This window comes from Xiphophorus hellerii, chromosome 7 (assembly GCF_003331165.1).
Source record: "Xiphophorus hellerii strain 12219 chromosome 7, Xiphophorus_hellerii-4.1, whole genome shotgun sequence".
Lineage (NCBI taxonomy): Eukaryota > Metazoa > Chordata > Actinopteri > Cyprinodontiformes > Poeciliidae > Xiphophorus > Xiphophorus hellerii.
The window spans coordinates 27,941,483-27,962,144 of NC_045678.1; the positions used below are offsets into that span (position 1 = coordinate 27,941,483).

Consider the following 20,662-nt stretch of genomic DNA (forward strand, 5'->3'; position numbering starts at 1 on the left):
TAAACTATACAGCTGTGGTTATGTTTGTTAAAGGCTTTGGGCAAACATTTGCAAACATCCACACAACCCCACAATCACAATCTTCCCAACTGGAACAACATTGTATTTACTTCCCTGTAAATGTAATTTTTTATCAGGTATTCGCCTTGAGTTTATCAAGCCAATTAAAGACGTAACCGTGAAGGAACGAGAAACCGCAGAGTTCAGCGTTGAACTGTCTCATGACAAGATTCCAGTAGTTTGGTACAGAAATGAAGTGCGCCTGCACCCCAGCAAGCTGGTGCACATGTCGGAGGAAGGAAGATCTCACACACTGGCCTTCAAGGAGGTCACAATCGATGATACCTCCATGATTAAGGTGGAGGCAATGGGAAAGACGTCAGAGGCAATGCTAACTGTTCTTGGTTAGTGTCAGTCTTCCTTCAGCAGGATGTGAATTCTAGCTGTTGATCAGCTGTAAACAAGATTAGTAACTCATCTCTGTGGTTTTAGTTTTGTTTTGAACCGCTTATTACGGGTGTCTGCTTGCAGAGGGGGACCTCTACTTTACAGTAAAACTCCAGAACTACACCGCGGTCGAGAAGGACGAGGCGATCTTGTCCTGCGAGCTGAGCAAGGCCGCCGCCGAGGTCAAGTGGTTCAAAGATGGTAACGAAATCTTTGCGTCCAGGAACGTTCTCTTCCAATCCGATGGCAGGAAGCGCATGTTGGTCATTAAGAAATCGGCGAAGAAAGACAGGGGGGCTTACACCTGCAACTGTGGCACTGACAAAACCACAGCAGAGCTGAACATCGAAGGTAATGAATGCCTGCCGCCCTCCAGACCCCTACATTACTGCAGAGTCAACGTCACTGAAACCTCACCTGTACCTGGACTGATGCTCACCTCGGTCTCCATTCTTCATCTTCATGTCTTCAACTTTCACTCTGAGTGTTTTAACACCTCATGATCCAAACATAACCTTTAGGATTCACAACATTCTTCACAATAATTCACTTTTAGCTCCATGTTTTCATTTCTGACTCTCTTTCTTTGCACCATCAGTAAGGTGCAACACCCCAACCTATTGCATGCCTTCATGTCTCTGTCTGTCCCCATCATCTCCATGGCATCCGTTTTCTCACGCGGACTGAGCCTCGCTCTGGTTTTGCTCTAAACGCGTCTCTGAACTTCCACAGAGCGCAACATTAAGATTGTCCGCCCGCTGTACAGCGTAGAGGTCACAGAGACCGAGACGGCCTCGTTTGAAACGCAGATTTCTGAAGACGACATCCACGCCACCTGGAAACTGAAGGGAGAGACTCTCCACCCGTCTGCTGTAAGACAACACTGACCAATCCTCTAACGGGAAATAAATCCACATTTCCCCAACAAGAGTTGATGTCTTATTTTGATGAAACCTCATCTTTCAGTTTTGTTGTGCACGGTCAGCACTCCCATTTGAATGAACGCTGACCTGTGGGTGTTTGTTGTCAGGATGTGGAGATAAAGGAGGAGGGAGCACGACACACTTTGACACTCTTCTGCTGCAGAATGGATATGGCCGGAAGCGTTGACTTCTCTGCAGCGAATGCAAAGTCTTCAGCGCATCTCAGAGTCAAAGGTGACAAAAAAAATCACAGACGCCTGGTTAAAAACGGCCGTCGCTTTTCTTGATCGACGGTTCTGAGAAGCAGCTTCTTCTCATTCCGGATCGGGATGCCTTATGTTCGTATCGTATCTTATGTCTTTATGTTGTTTGTTGAGTCGCCAGATTTTATCTCTGCAATTTTATCCCAGTCGAATCGACGTTGGTGAAGACTCCTCAAATCACATACCTCCCGTGAAATAAAACCAACATTTAGTTGCTTCTTTTAATGTTGATATTTGGTGGATATCAATATTTATGTTACTTCACAGGTGGAATATTTCCTCAGGTATGTTGTGCAGCTTGTAGAGATACAACCGATAAGGTTTAGAGGTTGGCGATGAACATCTGCAATAAAACAAACCATGACTTTTATTTCACCATGAAGCCAAGATATTTCAAATTTAATTTCATGGACTTTATGCATTCTTTTGAATTCCTGCTTTCCACAAAAAGTTAGTTCCAGAAGAAGTTAGATGTGATTGTAATGAAGATCCTTGAAAATCTGAGTTCATATGTGCGTTTCCATTACAAATATCAATATGGGTCCTGTTTGAGACAAACAGGAAATATCCTGGCTTCACTCTGAGCCAAGGGAAATTTAAATCAAAGGAATCTGAGTGTTTTTTAAACCTGTTGTTTTCATATTGTCCAGATGGTTTTGACTTTGTTCAACACAAAACTCTCCACCTAAACCGATGATGTGAGATACATCTTATACTTAAACTGATACCTGATGTTTTTGACAGGTAGTTATGTTGCTTCAGATGACTAGAGTGACTATAAACACATCCGCTGGCTGTCAACAACACCGTCAACCTCTCTTTAACTGGCTGTTAGTGGCTTTAATTCAGGCATGCGAAGAAGTCTGTTGTAAATATTACAAATGCTTGTTTATCCAAACGGACATCCTGAAGCTCTACTTGGCCTGTGTTACTTAAACTTCCTGAAAAAATTACTTAAACCATAGTTCTTCAATGAAGTGTTGGGTAACTCCTGCCAGGAGCGTCACATTCTCCTTTTCCAAGGAAAATGCAGGCAGGTGATTGACAGGAACAGATTGACTTCCCCTCATGGTTTTGGCAGACCATGGTGGGCCTTTAACCAATCGGGCCCCTCAGTTATTTTAGAACCTGGATGCCTTATCAAGCGCAGGTCCTCAGCGGTTGGAAGGGGGGGAGGTCATGACCCTGCGTCTCACTGGTTTCCTTAGACGCTGCTACTCTGACGCCAGGTCGTATGCTAATGAGCCTGGCCTCAGTGCCAAGTTGCAGGGCGGCTGGCTTTAGTCGTCCTCCGCGCGCCCAGCACCCTGCCGTTACCTCAGACACACCATGGGGATTGGCCACTGAGGATCTGCTGCGTGTCTGTGGGGATTTCTTGGAGTTTATTGACCGGTTTGCGGGGAGGGACTAACCATGTCTTCTTCCCAACCCAAAGGCCGGGTGATCTCCCTGGTGAGGCCCCTGAGGAACATCACAGTGACTGCTGGAGAGACCGCCACCTTCCAGTGCGAGCTGTCCTACGAAGACATCCCTGTTGATTGGTACCTGGGGGACACGAAGCTGGAGTCAAGCGACAGAGTGAGTCCCGTCACACCTGACACACCTGTTTGTCCACTTCCTTCCCAGCCCAGGTGCTGACTCTGGTTCAGAATCAGGCCCCTGAGTTTTCCTTCAGCTTCCTGTGCTGTGACTGCCTGTTCATATAAGGTCCTGCAGGTGGAGGTTCAAGATTCCAGCTGAGCATTCGATCCTGGTTTTGAGATAACGCAAGCAGGGGGAGTTTTCTGCCCCGCAAGCGCTTCTGTGGGTTTATTTTTAACAGCCGCCAGAGGCCGCAGCACAGGGCAGGTGGGAACTGCAGATATTTGCTAGCTTCAGGTTTAAATCTCTGGGCAAATCTCTCGTTGGTTCTGCTGGTCCCAGAAAGGATTTCCTGTCATAAAGACGTATTAATTTGATAATGTAGGGCAACTTGAGAAAGGAAACCCAATCCCTCTGTGTGTTGTGCAACATATGGAGGAGGAGTAGGGACACTGGAAAAAAAATCTGGGAAAAGTCAGAATTCTGAGATTAAAGTTGGAATTCTGAGGTAAAAAAATCTGTCTTGTGGAAAAAAGTCTGAATTATGAGGAAAAAAAGGTCAGAATTCTGAGTTTAAAGTTGCAATTTATAGAAAAAGTCTGAATTCTGCGTGTAAAAATTCTGAAAAGAAAGTTTAAAGTTCTGAGAGGAAATAAAATTCAGAACTCTAAGATTTAAATCCTAATTTTGAGAAAAATTTGAATTCTGAGATTAAAGTCAGATTTTTTTCCCCCCAGTGGCCCTGATCCTCTTTTGTAGCAACAGCATATATATGGGTTGAGCTTGACCAGTATTCAGAATTTATGAAGCTTCCCTTCCTTTTATATTCCATTTAAATGCATTGTTAGGATTTTAAATGACTCTTCAAGGTGTACGAAAAGCTATAGCCTCCATTAAATGATCAAGTGAGCTTCTCTGTCCTGATCTTCCCTCATCTACGACTTGTATATTCCCCCTCTATGAGTTATACAGCTATGTGCTCTGACAGGTTCTGCATCACATACAAGCAGGAGTTGTGTGGTAAAATCAACCATCAGGGGTTAGAGGTCCTGCAGTTTAAATTTGGGGAAGGAAAGCAGCTGTGCTTTTCAGTTTTAGCTGTAAGGACTCTGCTGTCAGGCCATGTATGAGGATCTCATAGAGATAACGTTCAGGCCAGAGTAAATCATCAATTTAATGAAGTAGGAGGTTCTGATATCATGTAGCCAGCAAAATCTGTGAAAAGATGTAAGAAAGAAATATGTTAAACTGTGGGAGAAGCTGTTTAGCCAAACAACACCCAATCTTGTTATCCTGCATTTCCATTACAAAGGTTCACAACACCATGTCGAGATTCATCTGTCAAAACACAATTTTGCATTTGCGGTGTTTCCTTTAAATAAGAACCACAATCACATGTGAATAAGTTTGTTCACGCAATAAGTCATTAAAAAATATGAGGTCCATTATCCTCCTATCACTTCCTGTTGTTTTCTTCGTCTTTTCCACCAGTAGTAACATCCGGTTGTTGATCACATGACTCGTGTGATGAGAAGAAAAATGTTTTCATTGAAGCTTTGTGTGAATACAGCCCACACTCCTTACCAGTTGGTGGCGGTAATGCTTCCTTTTGTTGTTTGTCAACCGGCAATTAAACAAAAAGAAGTTTTGTTCAAAATACACTAATTTTGATATAGCCACAAAACCACCTCATCCTAGCACAGATTTTTTAATAGAAAAATGTGAGTTTGTTCTGAAATTGGTATGTTTCCATTAAGCAAATTTATTTTCTTAATTCCAATTTGACAATACCTAGATAGGCAATAATATTCAAAATGAGACGATCTTTCCTGATGTTCCCAACAATTCAGATTATGACCATGGCAAGTTTCCTTCTCTAGCTAACCTGACAGGCACAGCTCAGGGCCTCAATAACCCAGAAGTTCCCTTAAGCAACAATAAAAAAAATAAGCTAAGAAATTGCACATAGAGAGATATAAATACCTATTGCAAAGTAAACCTTGTGGTAACCGACTTTGTTGAACCTTCAGGTTGTATTCAAGGATGAAGGGAAAACCTACAGCGTCACGGTGAGAGACGTCCAACTGAGTGAAGCTGGACAAGTCAAACTCATCGCCAAAGACTTCGAGACAGAGGCCACCCTGTCTGTCAAAGGTAAGGCTCCAACTCAATGACTCGACTGGAGACACCTGGTTTAAAGACCAGATTTACTCACTTGAAACGTTAGAACGTTATGTTCACCTAATAAAAAGACACATACACATTTCTTTATCACTCTCTCAATTAAAATTTTTTCTTGTTTTAGATCAGTCAGGATTATTAAAATTATTTCTATTTTCTAAATACCAGAAAGCCTTTATTGAGATATTTTGAGATATTTTTTTAATATGCACGTATTTTGTGCGTTTAATTTGAGCAGGAAGGTCAGTTATTTTAACACTAATTGTTTTGATTGTTTCAATGGAATGAGTGCTTATTATTCCTAATTTCTCAATGATTTGATCTGTGTAATTGAAGTAAAGGTTGGCTTATATATATATTTTTTTATTTTAAACAACAAAATTTAAATTTTTTCTTGTTAAAATCGTGTTTTGTTCTTGAACCCGACATTTCAAAGCATACAATTTTGTTATATTTTAGTTTAATTTGTCCCTTGGTGGAATGTCTAATACTGTCAGAACATTACTGATAACAATAATAATAGTTAATTGAAACTTTATTTTTTATTAATTTGTATTGAGTTGCTGGGAAAAAAACCCCAAAACTTACCGTTAAAAAGCTTGAAAAGTTCTTGAATTTTACTGTGGGAAAAAGCACAAGCCCTGCATGTAAAATGCCTGAAGTAGGTAAATGGAAACTGAACTGCTGCTCTTTGTGTTTGCGCATCCAGAGCCGCCTGTAGAGTTCACCAAACCTCTGCAGGACCAAACAGTGGAGGAGAAAACCACCGCCACGCTCGAGTGTGAAGTTTCCAGAGCAAACGGAGAGGTCCAATGGCTCAGGGACGACCAGGAGATCCGCAAGACGAAGAAGTACGAAATCCTGGCCGAGGGCTGCAAGAGAACGCTGGTCATCCAGGATTGCACCCTGGACGACTCCAAGACCTACACCTGCGACGCCAAAGACTTCAAAACGTCCTGCTTCCTCACAGTCGAAAGTGAGTAAAGCTAAAAGGGTAAAATTATTGGTAGACATGAAAAAGATAATTTTTAACACAATAAGAGAAACTTCAACTCCTTGGAAAACTAAAGCAATGATGATATTATTATTATTTTAGTTATTGATTATTCTGACAATCAGATAAAAAAACTGGCACATTATGCAAATTTCTCATTGAAGCTTATTATAAAATACTATAAAAACATTAGAATATGCAAATAAGTAACTAAATTCCCTTTTTAGATAAGAAAATAAACATTTTATTGCCTACATTAGTTATGAAATGTATCTTCCTTAATCAAAACAAATAATTGGAGTTACGAAACCCCAGGGGTGAATTCACACCAGCCCTGTTTGAGCTCCACTTTGTTAAAGAACCAAAAATTAAAATGATCTGTTAAAGTAACTGTGTGAATCTCGTTTTGTGTGGACAGCTGCCCGTGTCGAGTTCTCCAAGCCTCTCCATGATGTTGAGGTTCGGGAGAAAGAAAGTGCCAGGTTTGAGTGTGAAGTCTCCAGAGAGGATGCTAAAGTAAGAAAAGCACTTTTCTTTTTATTTGTTCATGAGAATCTAAACCCAGTCCTCCTGTCTGAATTAATCATCTTCTTCCTGCCTTCTCCGCAGATCACCTGGTTGAAGGACGGAACTGAAATCAGAAAAGGAAAGAAATATGAAATTATTGCACAAGGCCGCCAACACATCCTTCTCATCCACAAGGCCACATTTGATGACGAAGCTGAATACGAATGTGATGCTCAGACCTCCAAATCCTCCGGCATGCTCACCGTCGTTGGTAAGAAAAGAAAAACAAAGATCAGATTTTCTCCAGTTGGAAAAAAAATAGGAGATCACAAAAAGTCGACTGACATCAGAGTAGAGATGGTTCTGATGTTCCTGATTTAAAAAATGTTCAGTTGTGGTCAGCTTTACCCGCATTTTCTGTTGAACTACTGTTCAACTACTGTGTTTATTTCTAACACCTAGTGGCTGTTTAAAGTTTTAAATGTAAATATACTGAAATCATGTTGTATAGCACATTTCTATAATGGCATATTACAGCTATTGTAGATATAAAAAAGGAGTAAATTTCTGCCAATAAACACAGAAATTTTTAGATTAATCAGAAAGTTTCTTGAAAAACTTGAAATTTTTTTACTTTTGGAACTCAGAAAATTTCCAAAAGTCGAAAACACCCTATCAAGGTATAATGATATATATTGACTTAATAGAGATATCTATGCAATTGTTATTATTATTATTATTATTATTATTATTACACATTGCCTGTTTTATGTTTAAAGATGTATCTATTTTAAACTGCAAATTAATAAAATAAACAAATAGAAATAATAAAAACAGTTTTAACAGAGCGCTGCTTAGTATTACTAATCTATCCAGCTCAGTAGCATTGAGCTACTCTTCCTTTTTATTTCCTAGTTTAAAAATGTGTGTGTTTTCAAGAAATGCTAAACTTCTGATGTTAGTTGGCGCCAGCAGATGCTACTAGGGTTTTTTAAGGTTGGGTTTCATTCTTTTGCTATAATTTAAATTTGTAGACTGAAAGATTTTCTTAATTTTGACAAACCACAAATCAAAACATTCTCAGTTCATTGATAACTGAACGTTTCTCTGCTGAATCTCTTTCTGTCGCTCCAGAGGAGGAAACTACTTTCACTAAAAACCTGCCAAACGTCGAGGGAACAGAGACAGACAGCGTGAGGCTGATCTGTGAGGTCTCCAAGCCCAACGCTGACGTCACCTGGTACAAAGGCGACAAGGAGCTGCCAGACGGCGGCCGCTATGAACACATCGTCGATGGCAAGAAGAGGATTCTCCTCATCAAGGACCTGAAGACAGACGACGCCGGAGAATACAACTGCAGGCTGAGCACCGGCACCAAAACCTCCGGAAACCTCAAGATCAACGGTAAAGACTTTTAAAAAGTCAAATTTAGTTTAGTTTAGGACATTTCAGCAACAAGGCAGTAAAATATAAACACAGTAACCAATTAGCAAACAGCAATAAACATTAGATTTTGTCAAGTGCCATCATCATAATCGTCAAGCAAATATAAATCAAATTATTGATAAATGTTTCAGTTATTAATTCAAAACAACTCCAAACAGGTGGGTTTTTAGTTTAGCTTTAAAGGAACTCAGTGTTTCAGCTGTTTTGCAGTTTTCTGGAAGTTTGTTCCAGATTTATGGTGCATAGATGCTGAATGGTGTTTCTCCATGTTTGGTTCTGGTTCTGGGGATGCAGAGCAGACCAGAACCGGAAGACCTGTGAGGTCTGGAAGGTTGATACAATAACAGCAGATCTTTAATGTATTGTGGTGCTAAACCGTTCAGTGATTTGTAAACTAACAACAGTATTTTAAAGTCTATTCTTTGAGCTACAGGGAGCCAGTGTAGGGACTTTAGAACTCTGGTGATGTGTTCTATCTTCCTGGTTTTAGTCAGAACGCCAGTAGCAGCGTTTTGGATCAGATGCAGCTGGAGGATTGATTTTTTTAGGTAAACCTGTGAAGATGCAGTAATCAATATGACTGAAGATAAACGCATGGATGAGTTTCTCTAGATCTCGCTGGGACATTAGTCCTCTAATCCTGGAAATGTTCTTCAGGTGACAGAAGGCCGACTTTGTAACTGTCTTAATGTGGCTCTGAAAGTTCAGATCAGGGTCCATCACTATACCCAGATTTTGGGCCTGTTCTCTACTTTCTAAAAGCAAAAGCTGTGCATTGACTCTAGATTGTTCCTTTTTAGATCAAAAGATAAAAACTTGATTTTTTTTTTCTGTTCAGCTGGAGGAAGTTGTGGCACATCCACACATTTATCTGTTTAGTGCAGTGTTGTATAGTAACGAAGTAAAAATACTTCACTACTTTACTTAAGTATATTTTGGAGTACTTCATACTTTCCTGGAGTATGAAAATTTTTGATGACTTTCACTTTTACTTCACTATATTTCCGAACTTAATTGCGTACTTTTACTCCGATACATTTTCAATGTGTGGTTTAGTTACTCGTTACAAAAAAGCGAGAGAGAGAAACGCAAGTGTTTTGACCCCACCTACTGATTAGCAAGTAGCAAGTAGGCTACCGAACAAAGTGCCTGGGCTTGTTCATCACCACCAATAGGATACTTCTTCTTCTTCTTCTTTTCTATTATGGCGGAGGGATCACAAGCAACTTTAAGGTGCATACCGCCACCTACTGTACATGAGTGTGTAGAAGCATTACTTCATATCTATTAAATTCTACTTTTTAATTTTGTATTCTTAAGATAAATAAACAATGCTTTCCTTAATTTGTGAATATCTGTTATGTTTCCTTCATTTCCTAATATACCTTTAAGATTCCATTCATGCCCCATATTTCTAACTATTCTCTTTAATTCTTCCCTTTTGAGTTCATTTGACTTACAGTTCATCAATATGTGTTCTACATTTTCTTTCTCTCCACATCTCTCACATTTATCATTATTTTTCCTCCCTATTTTATAAAGCATGTCATTTAAGTAGGTATGACCTACTCTTAATCTACTAATTATTATTTCTTCTCTTCTGTTTCGTTCATTAATGCTTCGAATTCAAACTGACTTTTGTACTTCATATAATCTTCTTCCTTTCTTATCTTCATTCCACATTTTTTGCCATTTCTTGATTTCTTTACTTTTAATTAGGATACACCTGTTTCGCTTCTCCCATTAAACACAAAGCAAGTCTCGCAATCAGTAGCAGTCACATGGAAATTCTATCTTACAAAAACTCCCCGTCCAACTTGAAGAAACACATCGAGGTAACTTCTTATGAAATGGTTATAATCCTCGTGTTTCAGTAACTATAGCTTGGTCACTAGGCACTACTGTATTGTGAAATCTTGACCATAAATGAACTTTGTTTGGCATTGTTTCAGTTCCACACGTGGTGTATTTAGCTTAGGCCTAATGTTGACTGTAGCAGGCTACCTAGACTCCTCTGTTCAAGGGGGGACAGAAGCCATAGCGATAGCAATTTAGACTAAATTTAACGAATATAGGAAAGGCAAGCAAGTTCAAAACCAGGTTTACAGATGCCAATAAGCTGCATTTTCCTCCCAGTTCTTTTTTTCTTTTGCATAATGACCAGTTGTGTGCACCACCTACTGACTGTAGGATTGACTGATTCACTGATTTGTGAAGTAGAGTAATCGTAACAGCTCTTTTTCTTCATGTTGGCCGCATTTTCTGTACTATTTATTTTTCTCATTTTCAGCACTGACCTTACTTGAAGGGAAAACTTAAGGCTTACAAAAACTTTGTATTTTCTGTCCTGGAGGGTATACTAAGAAGCTGGTTCAGTTGTAAAGCAGGTTAAGTTAACCTTGTGCTATAGGTAAAGCACCTAATTTTCTTAACTAAATGATGCCTGCAGGTATATCTATTAGCAGGTTTAATTTTGCCTGCACTTGGTTGTGTACATTATTTTAAGTGTATTTGACAAGTTTACCAAAATATAAAAAATGTCATTCAAACTGCATTTGCTTTGTTTTACTTTTTACTTGTACTTTTCATTACATTACTTGAGTACATCCATTTTTACAGTAATTTCCATACTTAAGTACAAGAAGTTTCAGATACTTTAAGACTTTTACTCAAGTAACATTTCAGTCAGTGACTTCGACTTTTACCAAAGTCATATTTTGGAGAGGTACTTGTACTTTTACTTGACTCTGAGATTTCAGTACTTTATACAACACTGGTTTAGTGTTTGGATGAGTTCAGAGTCATCTGGCGGCATCATAAGAGCTGTATATCATTTCTTGTTATAACCTGAGCTGGTGGGACCATGTAGATATTGAATAGGAGGGGAGCCATGATAGAGCCTTGGGGAACCCCACATGAGAAGTTACTTATACACAAGAACACAAAGAAGTCTTTGTTCTTTGGTGAAGTGATTCCTGATGTTTTTGCTCCAAGAAACAGCAGTAATTGAGCAAGAAACAAAATGTTACATAATAAAATCAATCTGATGTTTCTGTCCTGCAGAACTGGCTGCTGAATTCCTGTCCAGACCTCAGAACCAGGAGGTGGTGGAGGGTCATAGGGCAGAGTTCACCTGCACCGTCTCCAAGGAAACCTTCAGTGTCAAATGGATGAAGGACGGCAATGAGCTGGAGTCAGGAGACAAGTACGAGTTGGTGAGTGACGGCAAGAAGCGAAGTCTGGTCATCAAGGCGTCCGAGCTCAAAGACGAGGGCGGATACGTTGTGGTGATTGGAGAGACGAGAGCCAGCGCTGATCTGACTGTGAGCGGTAAGTAAACTCTGCCCACTGACCCAACGAGCCACTGCAGGAACCTCGGTCCATGTCATCAACGTTCGCTCTTCCCTGCAGCGAAACTGAAGGTCATCACCCCTCTGAGAGACACGGAGGTCAAAGAAGGCCAGGAGGTCGTCCTGAACTGTGAGGTGAACATCGAGGGAGCCAAGGCCAAGTGGCTGAAGAACGACGAGACTCTGTTCGAGAGCGGCAAGTACGTGATGGTTCAGAGAGACAACGTCTTCTCGCTGAGGATCAAAGACGCTCGGAAGGGAGACGAAGCCGACTACAGCATCACACTGACCAATCAGAGAGGAGAACAGGCCAAGAGCTCCGGCAAACTCTCCGTCAGAGGTTGGTGCTTTACCTCCACCGACACGAGTTTGATTAGTAATATTACAACTTTATTCTCATCTCATCTTAAAAACAACTTAGTTCTCATAGTATGACTTTATTCTTATATTATTTTGACTTTATTCTATACTATACTTGTAATTTATTCTTTATTCTTATATATAGTACTGACTATACTTTCAAAATATTATGACTTTTGTCTCATCTTATTACAATGTTATTCTTGTATTATTTCAACTTTATTGTTGTACAACTTTATTCTTGTAATTTTACAATTTTATTATGTTAATATTATGACTATTCTCGTAATATTTTGACTTTATAGTTGTACGACTTTATTCTTGTATTATGTTGACTATTCTCATAATTAAACGATTTTATTCTCATATAAATATTACTCCATTCTCAATTTAGTACAGCTTTTTTCTTGTGTTACTTTGAGTTTATTCTCGTAATATTATGGCTTTATTCTTGGATCTTTATTTTTTTCTTAGCGTGGCTTTAATACACTGTCTTATTAACATGTTGAACAATGTCCACTAGGTGTCAGTGAAGCTCTGTTATACAACTTTTGATTCAATATAACTAAAACCAAACAAAACAGGAAAACTGATAATCGAGACTAGAAAAAAATACTCTAAATTCTCAGAATTGCATTTATTGGACTGATTTATCACGAGATTGATGTCAAACTGGGATCAGTAACTGTAAACTGTGTGTTTTCCAGAGGAGAGTCTGAAAATCATGGTTCCTCCGGAGGACATCGACACTCAGGAGAAGAAGACCATCAGTTTCTCCTGCAAGACCAACAGACCCAACGCCACTGTGAAGTGGATGAAGGCCGGCCAGGAGATCACCTTCAGCAAACGCATCGTCTACAGGGTCGACAAAGAAAAGCACACGCTCACCATCAAGGACTGCACGCTGGCCGACGAGGGCGAGTACACGGTGGTCGCCGGGGACAACAAGGCCACCGCCGAGCTGATCATCAGCGAGGCGCCAACCGACTTCAGCGCGCAGCTCAAAGACCAGACCATCACCGAGTTCGATGATGCAGAGTTCACATGCGAGCTGACCAAGGAGAAGGCCGAGGTCAAGTGGTACAGGAACGGACGGGAGATCAGAGAAGGACCAAGGTTGGTTTATTGGAAAACACACGCAACAATTCACTGCAATAACAGTGGAATATTACATTATTAAAGGAATGTTTGGTAAACTGTAATAGATGAAGATGTTCTCTACCTGTTCCTGATGCACACACCTCTCACTCCACATTTTATGGAAATGCTAAAGCTAACATCAATAAGATGAACAACAGGGATTGGCAATATGGTCTAGAATCAATCCTATGATATATTGATCAGTTCACCTCCATTACAATGGATGATAATAAAACCCCTTAATTCCACCCTGGAAAATAGAAATTTCCAAATTTGAAAAGTCAAAAGTTTGCTAAAAAAATAAATAAATCTGAGATTAATCTCAGAAATGTTCTAGAAAAGAAATCAGAAAATTTCAAAAAGTCAAAAGTTTTTGACTTTTCAAACTGAAATTTCCAAGTTTTTTTTATAGAAAATTTCTGAGATTAATTCAATTTTTTTTTGTTTTTTCTAGTAAATCTTTTACCACTTATTTTTTTGGCTGAAGTTTGCTCCTTTTTTTCTATCTACTATACGCTGTTATAGGCATGTGCTTAGCCTGGCTGTCAGCAGTTAAAAATTAAAAGTTAAAAATAACTTTTTTTATTTAATACACTGAAAATACCAACATGTGCAAAATGATGTCAGTCATCTTTATAAATTTCAGTGTCTCCAATGATGGTGGAAAATGTTGCATAAATCCATCTGATATCATTTCAATATTCAGCTATAATATCTCGATTGCACATCTTTCTAGTGCCATGTTGCATTTAATTTAGATGATAAAACATTTTCTGTATAGCATTTGGGTGTTTTCTTGTTGAGTTTCAATGTTTTAGGGAGTGAATAATAGTCCTGTAAATAATCCTTCTTATTGCTTTCTCAGATACACATTTGTGAAAGACGGAAAGTTCTGCACGCTGCGGATCAAGGAGTGCAGGCCGGATGACGAGTGTGAATACGCCTGCGGAGTCGACGATAAGAGATCCAGAGCCAGGCTCTTTGTTGAAGGTTTGTTTTCTCAGAAAGACCTCAGAGGAACCTGCACTGCAAAAACACAAAATCTTACTATTACTAAGACATTTCTGGTGCAAATGTCTTAGTACACTTGAAATAAAACAAAACCTACTTACAAGTATATTTTCATGAAGATAAAGGAGCTTGTTTTAAGTCAATACTTCCTTAATATTGATTAAAAAATACTAGTTTCACTGGCAGGTTATTGCACTTGTAACAAAATATTTTACCATGTTATAAGTGAAATAATCTACATGTGAAACAAATACAAGCTCCTATGTCTGGCTGAAAAGTACTTGTAAGCTAGTTTTGTTTTATTTTTAGTGTACTTAGATGTTTGCACTAGAAACTAGACAAAAACTACTTGGTAATATAAGTTTCATGACCGTTTGTGTTTCCCACAGAGATTCCAGTGGAGATCATCAGACCTCCACAGGACGTGTTTGAGCCTCCGGGCTCGGACATCGTGTTTGAGGTGGAGCTCAACAAGGACCGGGTGGAGGTGAAATGGCTGCGCAACAACATGACCGTCGTCCAGGGAGACAAGTTCCAGATGATGAGCGAGGGGAAGCTGCACCGGCTGCAGGTCTGCGAGATCCGACCCAGAGACCAGGGACTGTACAGAGTCATCGTCAAAGACAAGGACGCCAAGGCCAAGCTGGAGCTGGCAGGTGAGCGTCCGCGTCATTGGAGAAAGATTAATAAACAACCCTTTCGTTAGCACCGGTCTGCTGAATTTTAAATATTTCTACACTTATAAGTCTTTCCACAGTGTGCATGAGCAGGTCTTGCAGCAGTTGTTAGTGGCTTCATTGAAAGGAGAAAAAGATGTTCAGTTTTTGAACCTTTGTCCTCTTCCAGCTGTTCCTCAGATAAAGACCACCGATCAGAGCTACGTCACAGACGCCGGGAAGCCCATCGTCTTGGCCGTCCCGTACAGCGCCTACCCTCAGGCCGAGGCTGACTGGCTGTACGACAACCAGAGTGTGTCCAAAGACAACATCTACACCTCCGCCGAGCGCACCGAGTACCGGCTGAAGGACCCGAAGAAGTCGGACCAAGGACGCTACAAGATCGTCATCAAGAACAAACACGGACAGGGAGAAGCTTTCATCAACCTGGACGTCATCGGTGAGTTTTCTGTGGAGAAAAATATGTCGACTAAAGTCAACTGGAGATGGTTACATGTTAGAGTGGCAGTTCCAATTTACAATTTTCCAAAAATATGGTTAGCACAAGCTGTTTGTAATGTTTGAAACATCTTAAAAGGTTGCAAATCTTCATTCCAGATGTTCCCGGACCTGTGAAGAACCTTCAGGTGGTCGACACCGCGGACGGCGAGGTCAGCCTGGCGTGGGAGGAGCCTGAGAATGACGGCGGCAGCAAAGTGATCAGCTATGTGGTTGAGAGGCGCGATGTGAAGCGTAAGACCTGGACTCTGGCCACCGATCACTCAGAGAGCCCCGAGTACACAGTGACGGGGCTGCAGAAGGACTCCTTCTACTTCTTCAGAGTCAGCGCCAGAAACAGGGTCGGCAACGGACCCTTTGTTGAGACGGACGAAGCTGTCCAAGCAAAGAACAAGTTTGGTAGGGTTAACTTTGAATATACTCTTCTGCTCCTATTGATGATAAATAAAATTAACAATTTAAATTAGGCATTAAAAGGCACCTATTACACATTTTACATGTTTTTATACTTCCATTTGGGTTTCTACTGCTTTTAAAATCAGCATAGCTGTTTCTTTTTTTGGCAATAACTTATTGTGTTTGGTAGCTGGAATATGAAACATTCCATATTCCTTTTCTTGGTTCCAGACGTTCCTGAAGCTCCTCTGAACGTTGACGTTGGAAACGTAACCAAGTTTGGCTGCACCGTCTCCTGGGACCCTCCAGTGTCAGACGGAGGCTCTCCCATCACCTCCTACATCGTGGAGCTGCGCGACAGGACGTCGGTGAAGTGGTCGCCCGTCCAGGTGACGAAAGCCGGCGAGCTCAGTGCCATCATCAATGATGTCATCGAGAACAAGGAGTACATCTTCAGAGTCAAAGCTGAGAACAAAGCTGGCGAGGGCAAACCCAGCGCCGCTTCACGACCTGTTAAGATCATGGATCCAATTGGTGAGGACTGGACAGTAAATTATGTTTACTACAAAATTAGCATTCCAGTCTCAGTCTGAAGTTCCTAATTTGTTTTTTTTTTCTCTCTGCAGAACGTCCCAGTCCACCACAGAACCTGACCTGGCAGGACCAGAACAAGAGCTCAGTGCAGCTCACCTGGGAGACGCCTCTGAAAAACGGCGGCAGCATCATCACAGGCTACATCATCGAACGCTGTGAGGAGGGAACCAACAAGTGGCTCCGCTGCAACGCACGCCTCTGCCCAGATCTCTTCTACAAGGTGCAGGATGACGGCCTCACCCAGATGGCCCGTTTTCTGTCTGTAACACGATGTTCTAACTATAAGTCAGTCAGTCAGATTGTTGTCAACCAGTTTTCAGTTGACTGGATCTAATCGGTGATTGGTAGGTCAAATAATTACTTGTCCGATTTTTTGAATGAATCAAAAGTAACACCTTCCTCCAATTATAGCCCTTTTTAAAGTTTTTAATTTGCATCTTGGTAGGAACATACCAAAAACCTTATTTCATCAAATTCATATTTTGTATTATGTATCACATTCTTTATAGGTTTCAACATCAAAGAAAATGACATGAAAAATGTTTGACCTTTCAAACTCAAAAGATTTCCATAGGTTGCAGGTTCACATTTGAATTTTTGCGTTTTTTAAGCAAATTTTTTACTTTTTCAAGAAAATTTTGGAGATTAATCCCAAAATTTCATAATTAAAATTTACTCTTTTTTTCTCTGTCTACAATGTCCCTAATACGCCATCGTATGGCAGCGCATACAACTTGAAAGCAGTTAAAGTTGCCTTACTTTTACAACTCCTGAATTACTTAAGACAGCATGCTGCTTGAAATCTATAATCATCTTACTGAGGATCACAGATTTGTGTTCAACTTCTCTTTCTAACATCTTTGCCTGTTTTTCAGGTGTCTGGTCTGAAATATGGAACCAAGTACAACTATAGAGTGTTTGCTGAAAATGCTGCTGGAGTTTCTGAACCGTCAAACGTCATCGGACCTCTGCTGGCAGACGACCCACATTGTGAGAGACGTGACATTTGTTGAATTGACTGTGACTCCAAAAAATGAAAAATTAGTTTTTCACTAATGTAAGAGAAAATGAGGTGTTAAAATAAGGCCTTTGTTCTCATCGTGCCTCTCCAGTTGCTCCATCCTTTGACCTGAGTGCTTTCAAAGACGGCCTGGAAGTGATCGTCCCTCAGCCTCTCACCATCAGAGTTCCTATCACCGGATACCCGACCCCCGTTGCCAAGTGGACCTTCGGAGAGAAGGAGGTGACGACCGCAGACGAACGCGTCTCCTTGATGACCAAGTCCACTTTCACAGAACTTATGATCACGCCGAGCGTCCGGCCAGACAAAGGCATCTACACACTCCACCTGGAGAACGATGTCACCTCTGTGTCTGGAGATATCGAAGTCAACGTCATCGGTACGGAAAAATACTGCAAATCTGGGGGGGGAAATGGATTTTGATCATTGTTTTTAACTCATTGTTTGTGTTTTTGTTTCCAGCTGCACCCAGCGCTCCCAAGGACTTCAAGGTTCTAGAGGTGACCCGGCAGCACGTCCATCTTAGCTGGGAGGCTCCAGAACACGATGGAGGAAGTCCTCTAACCGGCTATCAGGTGGAAAAACGGGACGTGTCCCGCAAGACCTGGGTGAAGGTACGACAACAGTGTCTGGATTCAATCATCATCATTTAACCGGGATACGGAATAAATCAGAAGTGAGATCATCTGTGGCCTTGCTGGTAACAGAATCAAACTGTTTCAGGTTGTATCAGGGATCCAGGATCTGGAGTTCACCGTCATCGATGTGGTTGAAGGGAAAGAGTATCTGTTCAGAGTCACCGCCTGCAACAAGTGCGGCCCAGGAGAGCCAGCATACATCGATGAGCCCGTCAACGTCTCTTCTCCAGCCAGTAAGTCAGACTAACTGCACAGTTAACATTTAAACCTTTAAAGACATGAATAATCTTAGGTTTTAGATGGTATTTTGGCTAATATCTACATCTTATAAAGAACAAGTCATTTGCATAGCACATATCAGTAAGTACTTTACATCATAAAAACATCACAGTCACCAAAAATAAAACAAGCAATAAGCATTGCATTTTGTCAAATACTATTATCAAAATCATTACACAAATATACATCGACTATATTGATCCACATAAGAAATCTCCAAGCCTTTATATCTTCTTCTGAATTTCTAACCTGTACACTTTGCCCTCTCTCCAGCTGTGCCAGACCCACCAGAGAACCTGAAGTGGAGAGACAAGTCAGCCAGTGGCATCTTCCTCACCTGGGAGCCGCCAAAATATGACGGTGGCACCGGCATCCGAGGCTACAACGTGGAGCGCTGCCAGAGAGGCACAGATAAGTGGGAGCCCTGTGGAGACACAGTACCAGAGCTGAAGTGCCAGGTGACCGGTCTGATCGAGGGCGAGTGGTACGCCTACAGAGTCCGAGCTCTGAACCGACTCGGAGCCAGCCGGCCCTGCAAGCCCACAGACGAGATCCAGGCTGTTGATCCTATAGGTAATAACATGGACTTCCTCCTTAATAGAGATCAGTCTAGGGTGGGCAGTTACTGTATTACCATTTATCGTGATAAACTTCTTATCATGGTAAGAATTTTGATTTAACTTTGTCGTGATAAATTCCAATAAATATTTAGCAATTTTTTTTCACTGTTTGTTCAATAAAAGCAATAATAAATATCTAGCAAATATGATTAAAATGCAGTTTTAATTTGCAGTTTAATTATATGAATCACACTTCTTTTTGTGACTGGTGTCCTAGAGAAGCTAATACAAAAAGGAATGTTTTTCAGGAGCATTATTTGTGTTTATGCATCCATTATTTCTGTGACACAAGGCCTGTCACAATGAGCTGTAAATTGCATGATAAATTAAAATAAGCTCAATAATTTCCAGTTGGACAACAATAGTTAAATAGATGCTCCACTTATTGTTGAAAAGCCACTATTTAGAAAGATTAGTTTTCTAAAAACAATAAAGGATCAGCGGGAAATGGTCTCAAAAATGACAATATTATCATTTATTACAATAATTTCTTGGACAAATTTATCAACCAAGAAAATTCATGGTGACAGGCCCAGTGACACATAGTCTAAGAAAAATTCAAAACGCTAAAGATATAATCAAGACGAGTAGTTTCTGATGAGTTTTTATCGTTATTCCGTCCTCAGAGGCTCCAGAGATCCAGCTTGATGCCAAGCTTCTGGCCGGTCTGACGGCCAAGGCTGGCAGCAAAATCGAACTCCCAGCTGAAGTTAAGGGTAAGCCTGAACCCCGAGTGAAGTGGACCAAGGCTGACCTGGTTCTGAAGCCAGACGACAGGGTGTCCATCGACACCAAGCCGGGACATTCCACCGTCACCGTTGCTAAGACCAAGAGAGACGACAGCTCCACCTACATCATTGAGGCGACCAACAGCAGCGGCCGTGCCACCGCCACTGTGGATGTCAACATCCTTGGTGAGAAGAGTTTGCAGTCCAGAAATGTAATGTCTATCTCAGTTTAAGTTATAATTAAATCAGTATTTCTGATGTAAAACAGACAAACCTGGTCCTCCTGCTGCCTTCGACATTTCTGAGATCACCAATGAAACCTGCCTCCTGGCCTGGAACCCGCCACGCGACGACGGCGGTTCCAGAGTTACCAACTACATCGTGGAACGCCGAGCTGTCGACAGCGAGATCTGGCACCGGCTGTCCTCCACCATCAAACAGACCACGTACAAGGCAGTCGGCCTGGTCAAGTTCAAGGAGTACATCTTCAGAGCGTTCGCTGAGAACCAGTTTGGTGTTGGTCCACCAGCTGAACACCCGCCCATCATCGCCAGATATCCATTTGGTAGGTGATCCGACTCTGACATCAAGCAGTCAGTTAGACTTTATAAATAAAAACAGTAAACTTTCACTAGGTTTTTTCAGCTAAGTTAGATCCTGAAAACACTCTTAAAAATTCACATTTTGCACATTTTTGTACTTTCATTCGGGTCTATACTTCTAAAAGCAGCTAACATTAACTTAAAAAATAAGTTTTTTAGCAATAAGTTAATGTTTTTTGTTTAGAAAATGAACCGTTTCATAAACCTTCTTAATGTAGGTTACAAATCAGCAGGATAGTAACAGTGTAACCCCTTCTTTTCTAACCCAGCTCGTTACCTAGCAACCCTAGCAGAGCTCTGCCTGTCACCTAGCAACCAAACATGATATCCAGACCTTTTGGTCAGCTGATTTTACTGCTGTATGTGTTGTTCTGCTGGAAAAGACTAGTGCTTTATTGTTGACTTA

General features: G+C 40.9%; 1 protein-coding gene across 1 annotated transcript in view; it reads left to right on the forward strand.

Annotated features, from left to right (window-relative positions):
* Window positions 1–20,662, forward strand: part of ttn.2 (titin, tandem duplicate 2) — a 219,590-nt gene that overhangs the window by 108,784 nt on the left and 90,144 nt on the right. The window contains exons 111-136 of the mRNA XM_032568351.1: window positions 138–404; window positions 532–798; window positions 1,180–1,319; window positions 1,478–1,604; window positions 3,069–3,211; window positions 5,245–5,368; window positions 6,105–6,371; window positions 6,808–6,905; window positions 6,999–7,167; window positions 8,031–8,300; window positions 11,406–11,672; window positions 11,754–12,032; window positions 12,760–13,168; window positions 14,058–14,182; window positions 14,593–14,859; window positions 15,050–15,319; window positions 15,478–15,777; window positions 16,006–16,308; window positions 16,401–16,588; window positions 17,244–17,358; window positions 17,481–17,768; window positions 17,852–18,003; window positions 18,113–18,260; window positions 18,580–18,879; window positions 19,553–19,840; window positions 19,923–20,219. Of these exons, the coding sequence (XP_032424242.1) occupies window positions 138–404; window positions 532–798; window positions 1,180–1,319; window positions 1,478–1,604; window positions 3,069–3,211; window positions 5,245–5,368; window positions 6,105–6,371; window positions 6,808–6,905; window positions 6,999–7,167; window positions 8,031–8,300; window positions 11,406–11,672; window positions 11,754–12,032; window positions 12,760–13,168; window positions 14,058–14,182; window positions 14,593–14,859; window positions 15,050–15,319; window positions 15,478–15,777; window positions 16,006–16,308; window positions 16,401–16,588; window positions 17,244–17,358; window positions 17,481–17,768; window positions 17,852–18,003; window positions 18,113–18,260; window positions 18,580–18,879; window positions 19,553–19,840; window positions 19,923–20,219 (5,868 nt within the window). The remainder of the gene's footprint in view (window positions 1–137; window positions 405–531; window positions 799–1,179; window positions 1,320–1,477; window positions 1,605–3,068; window positions 3,212–5,244; window positions 5,369–6,104; window positions 6,372–6,807; window positions 6,906–6,998; window positions 7,168–8,030; window positions 8,301–11,405; window positions 11,673–11,753; window positions 12,033–12,759; window positions 13,169–14,057; window positions 14,183–14,592; window positions 14,860–15,049; window positions 15,320–15,477; window positions 15,778–16,005; window positions 16,309–16,400; window positions 16,589–17,243; window positions 17,359–17,480; window positions 17,769–17,851; window positions 18,004–18,112; window positions 18,261–18,579; window positions 18,880–19,552; window positions 19,841–19,922; window positions 20,220–20,662) is intronic.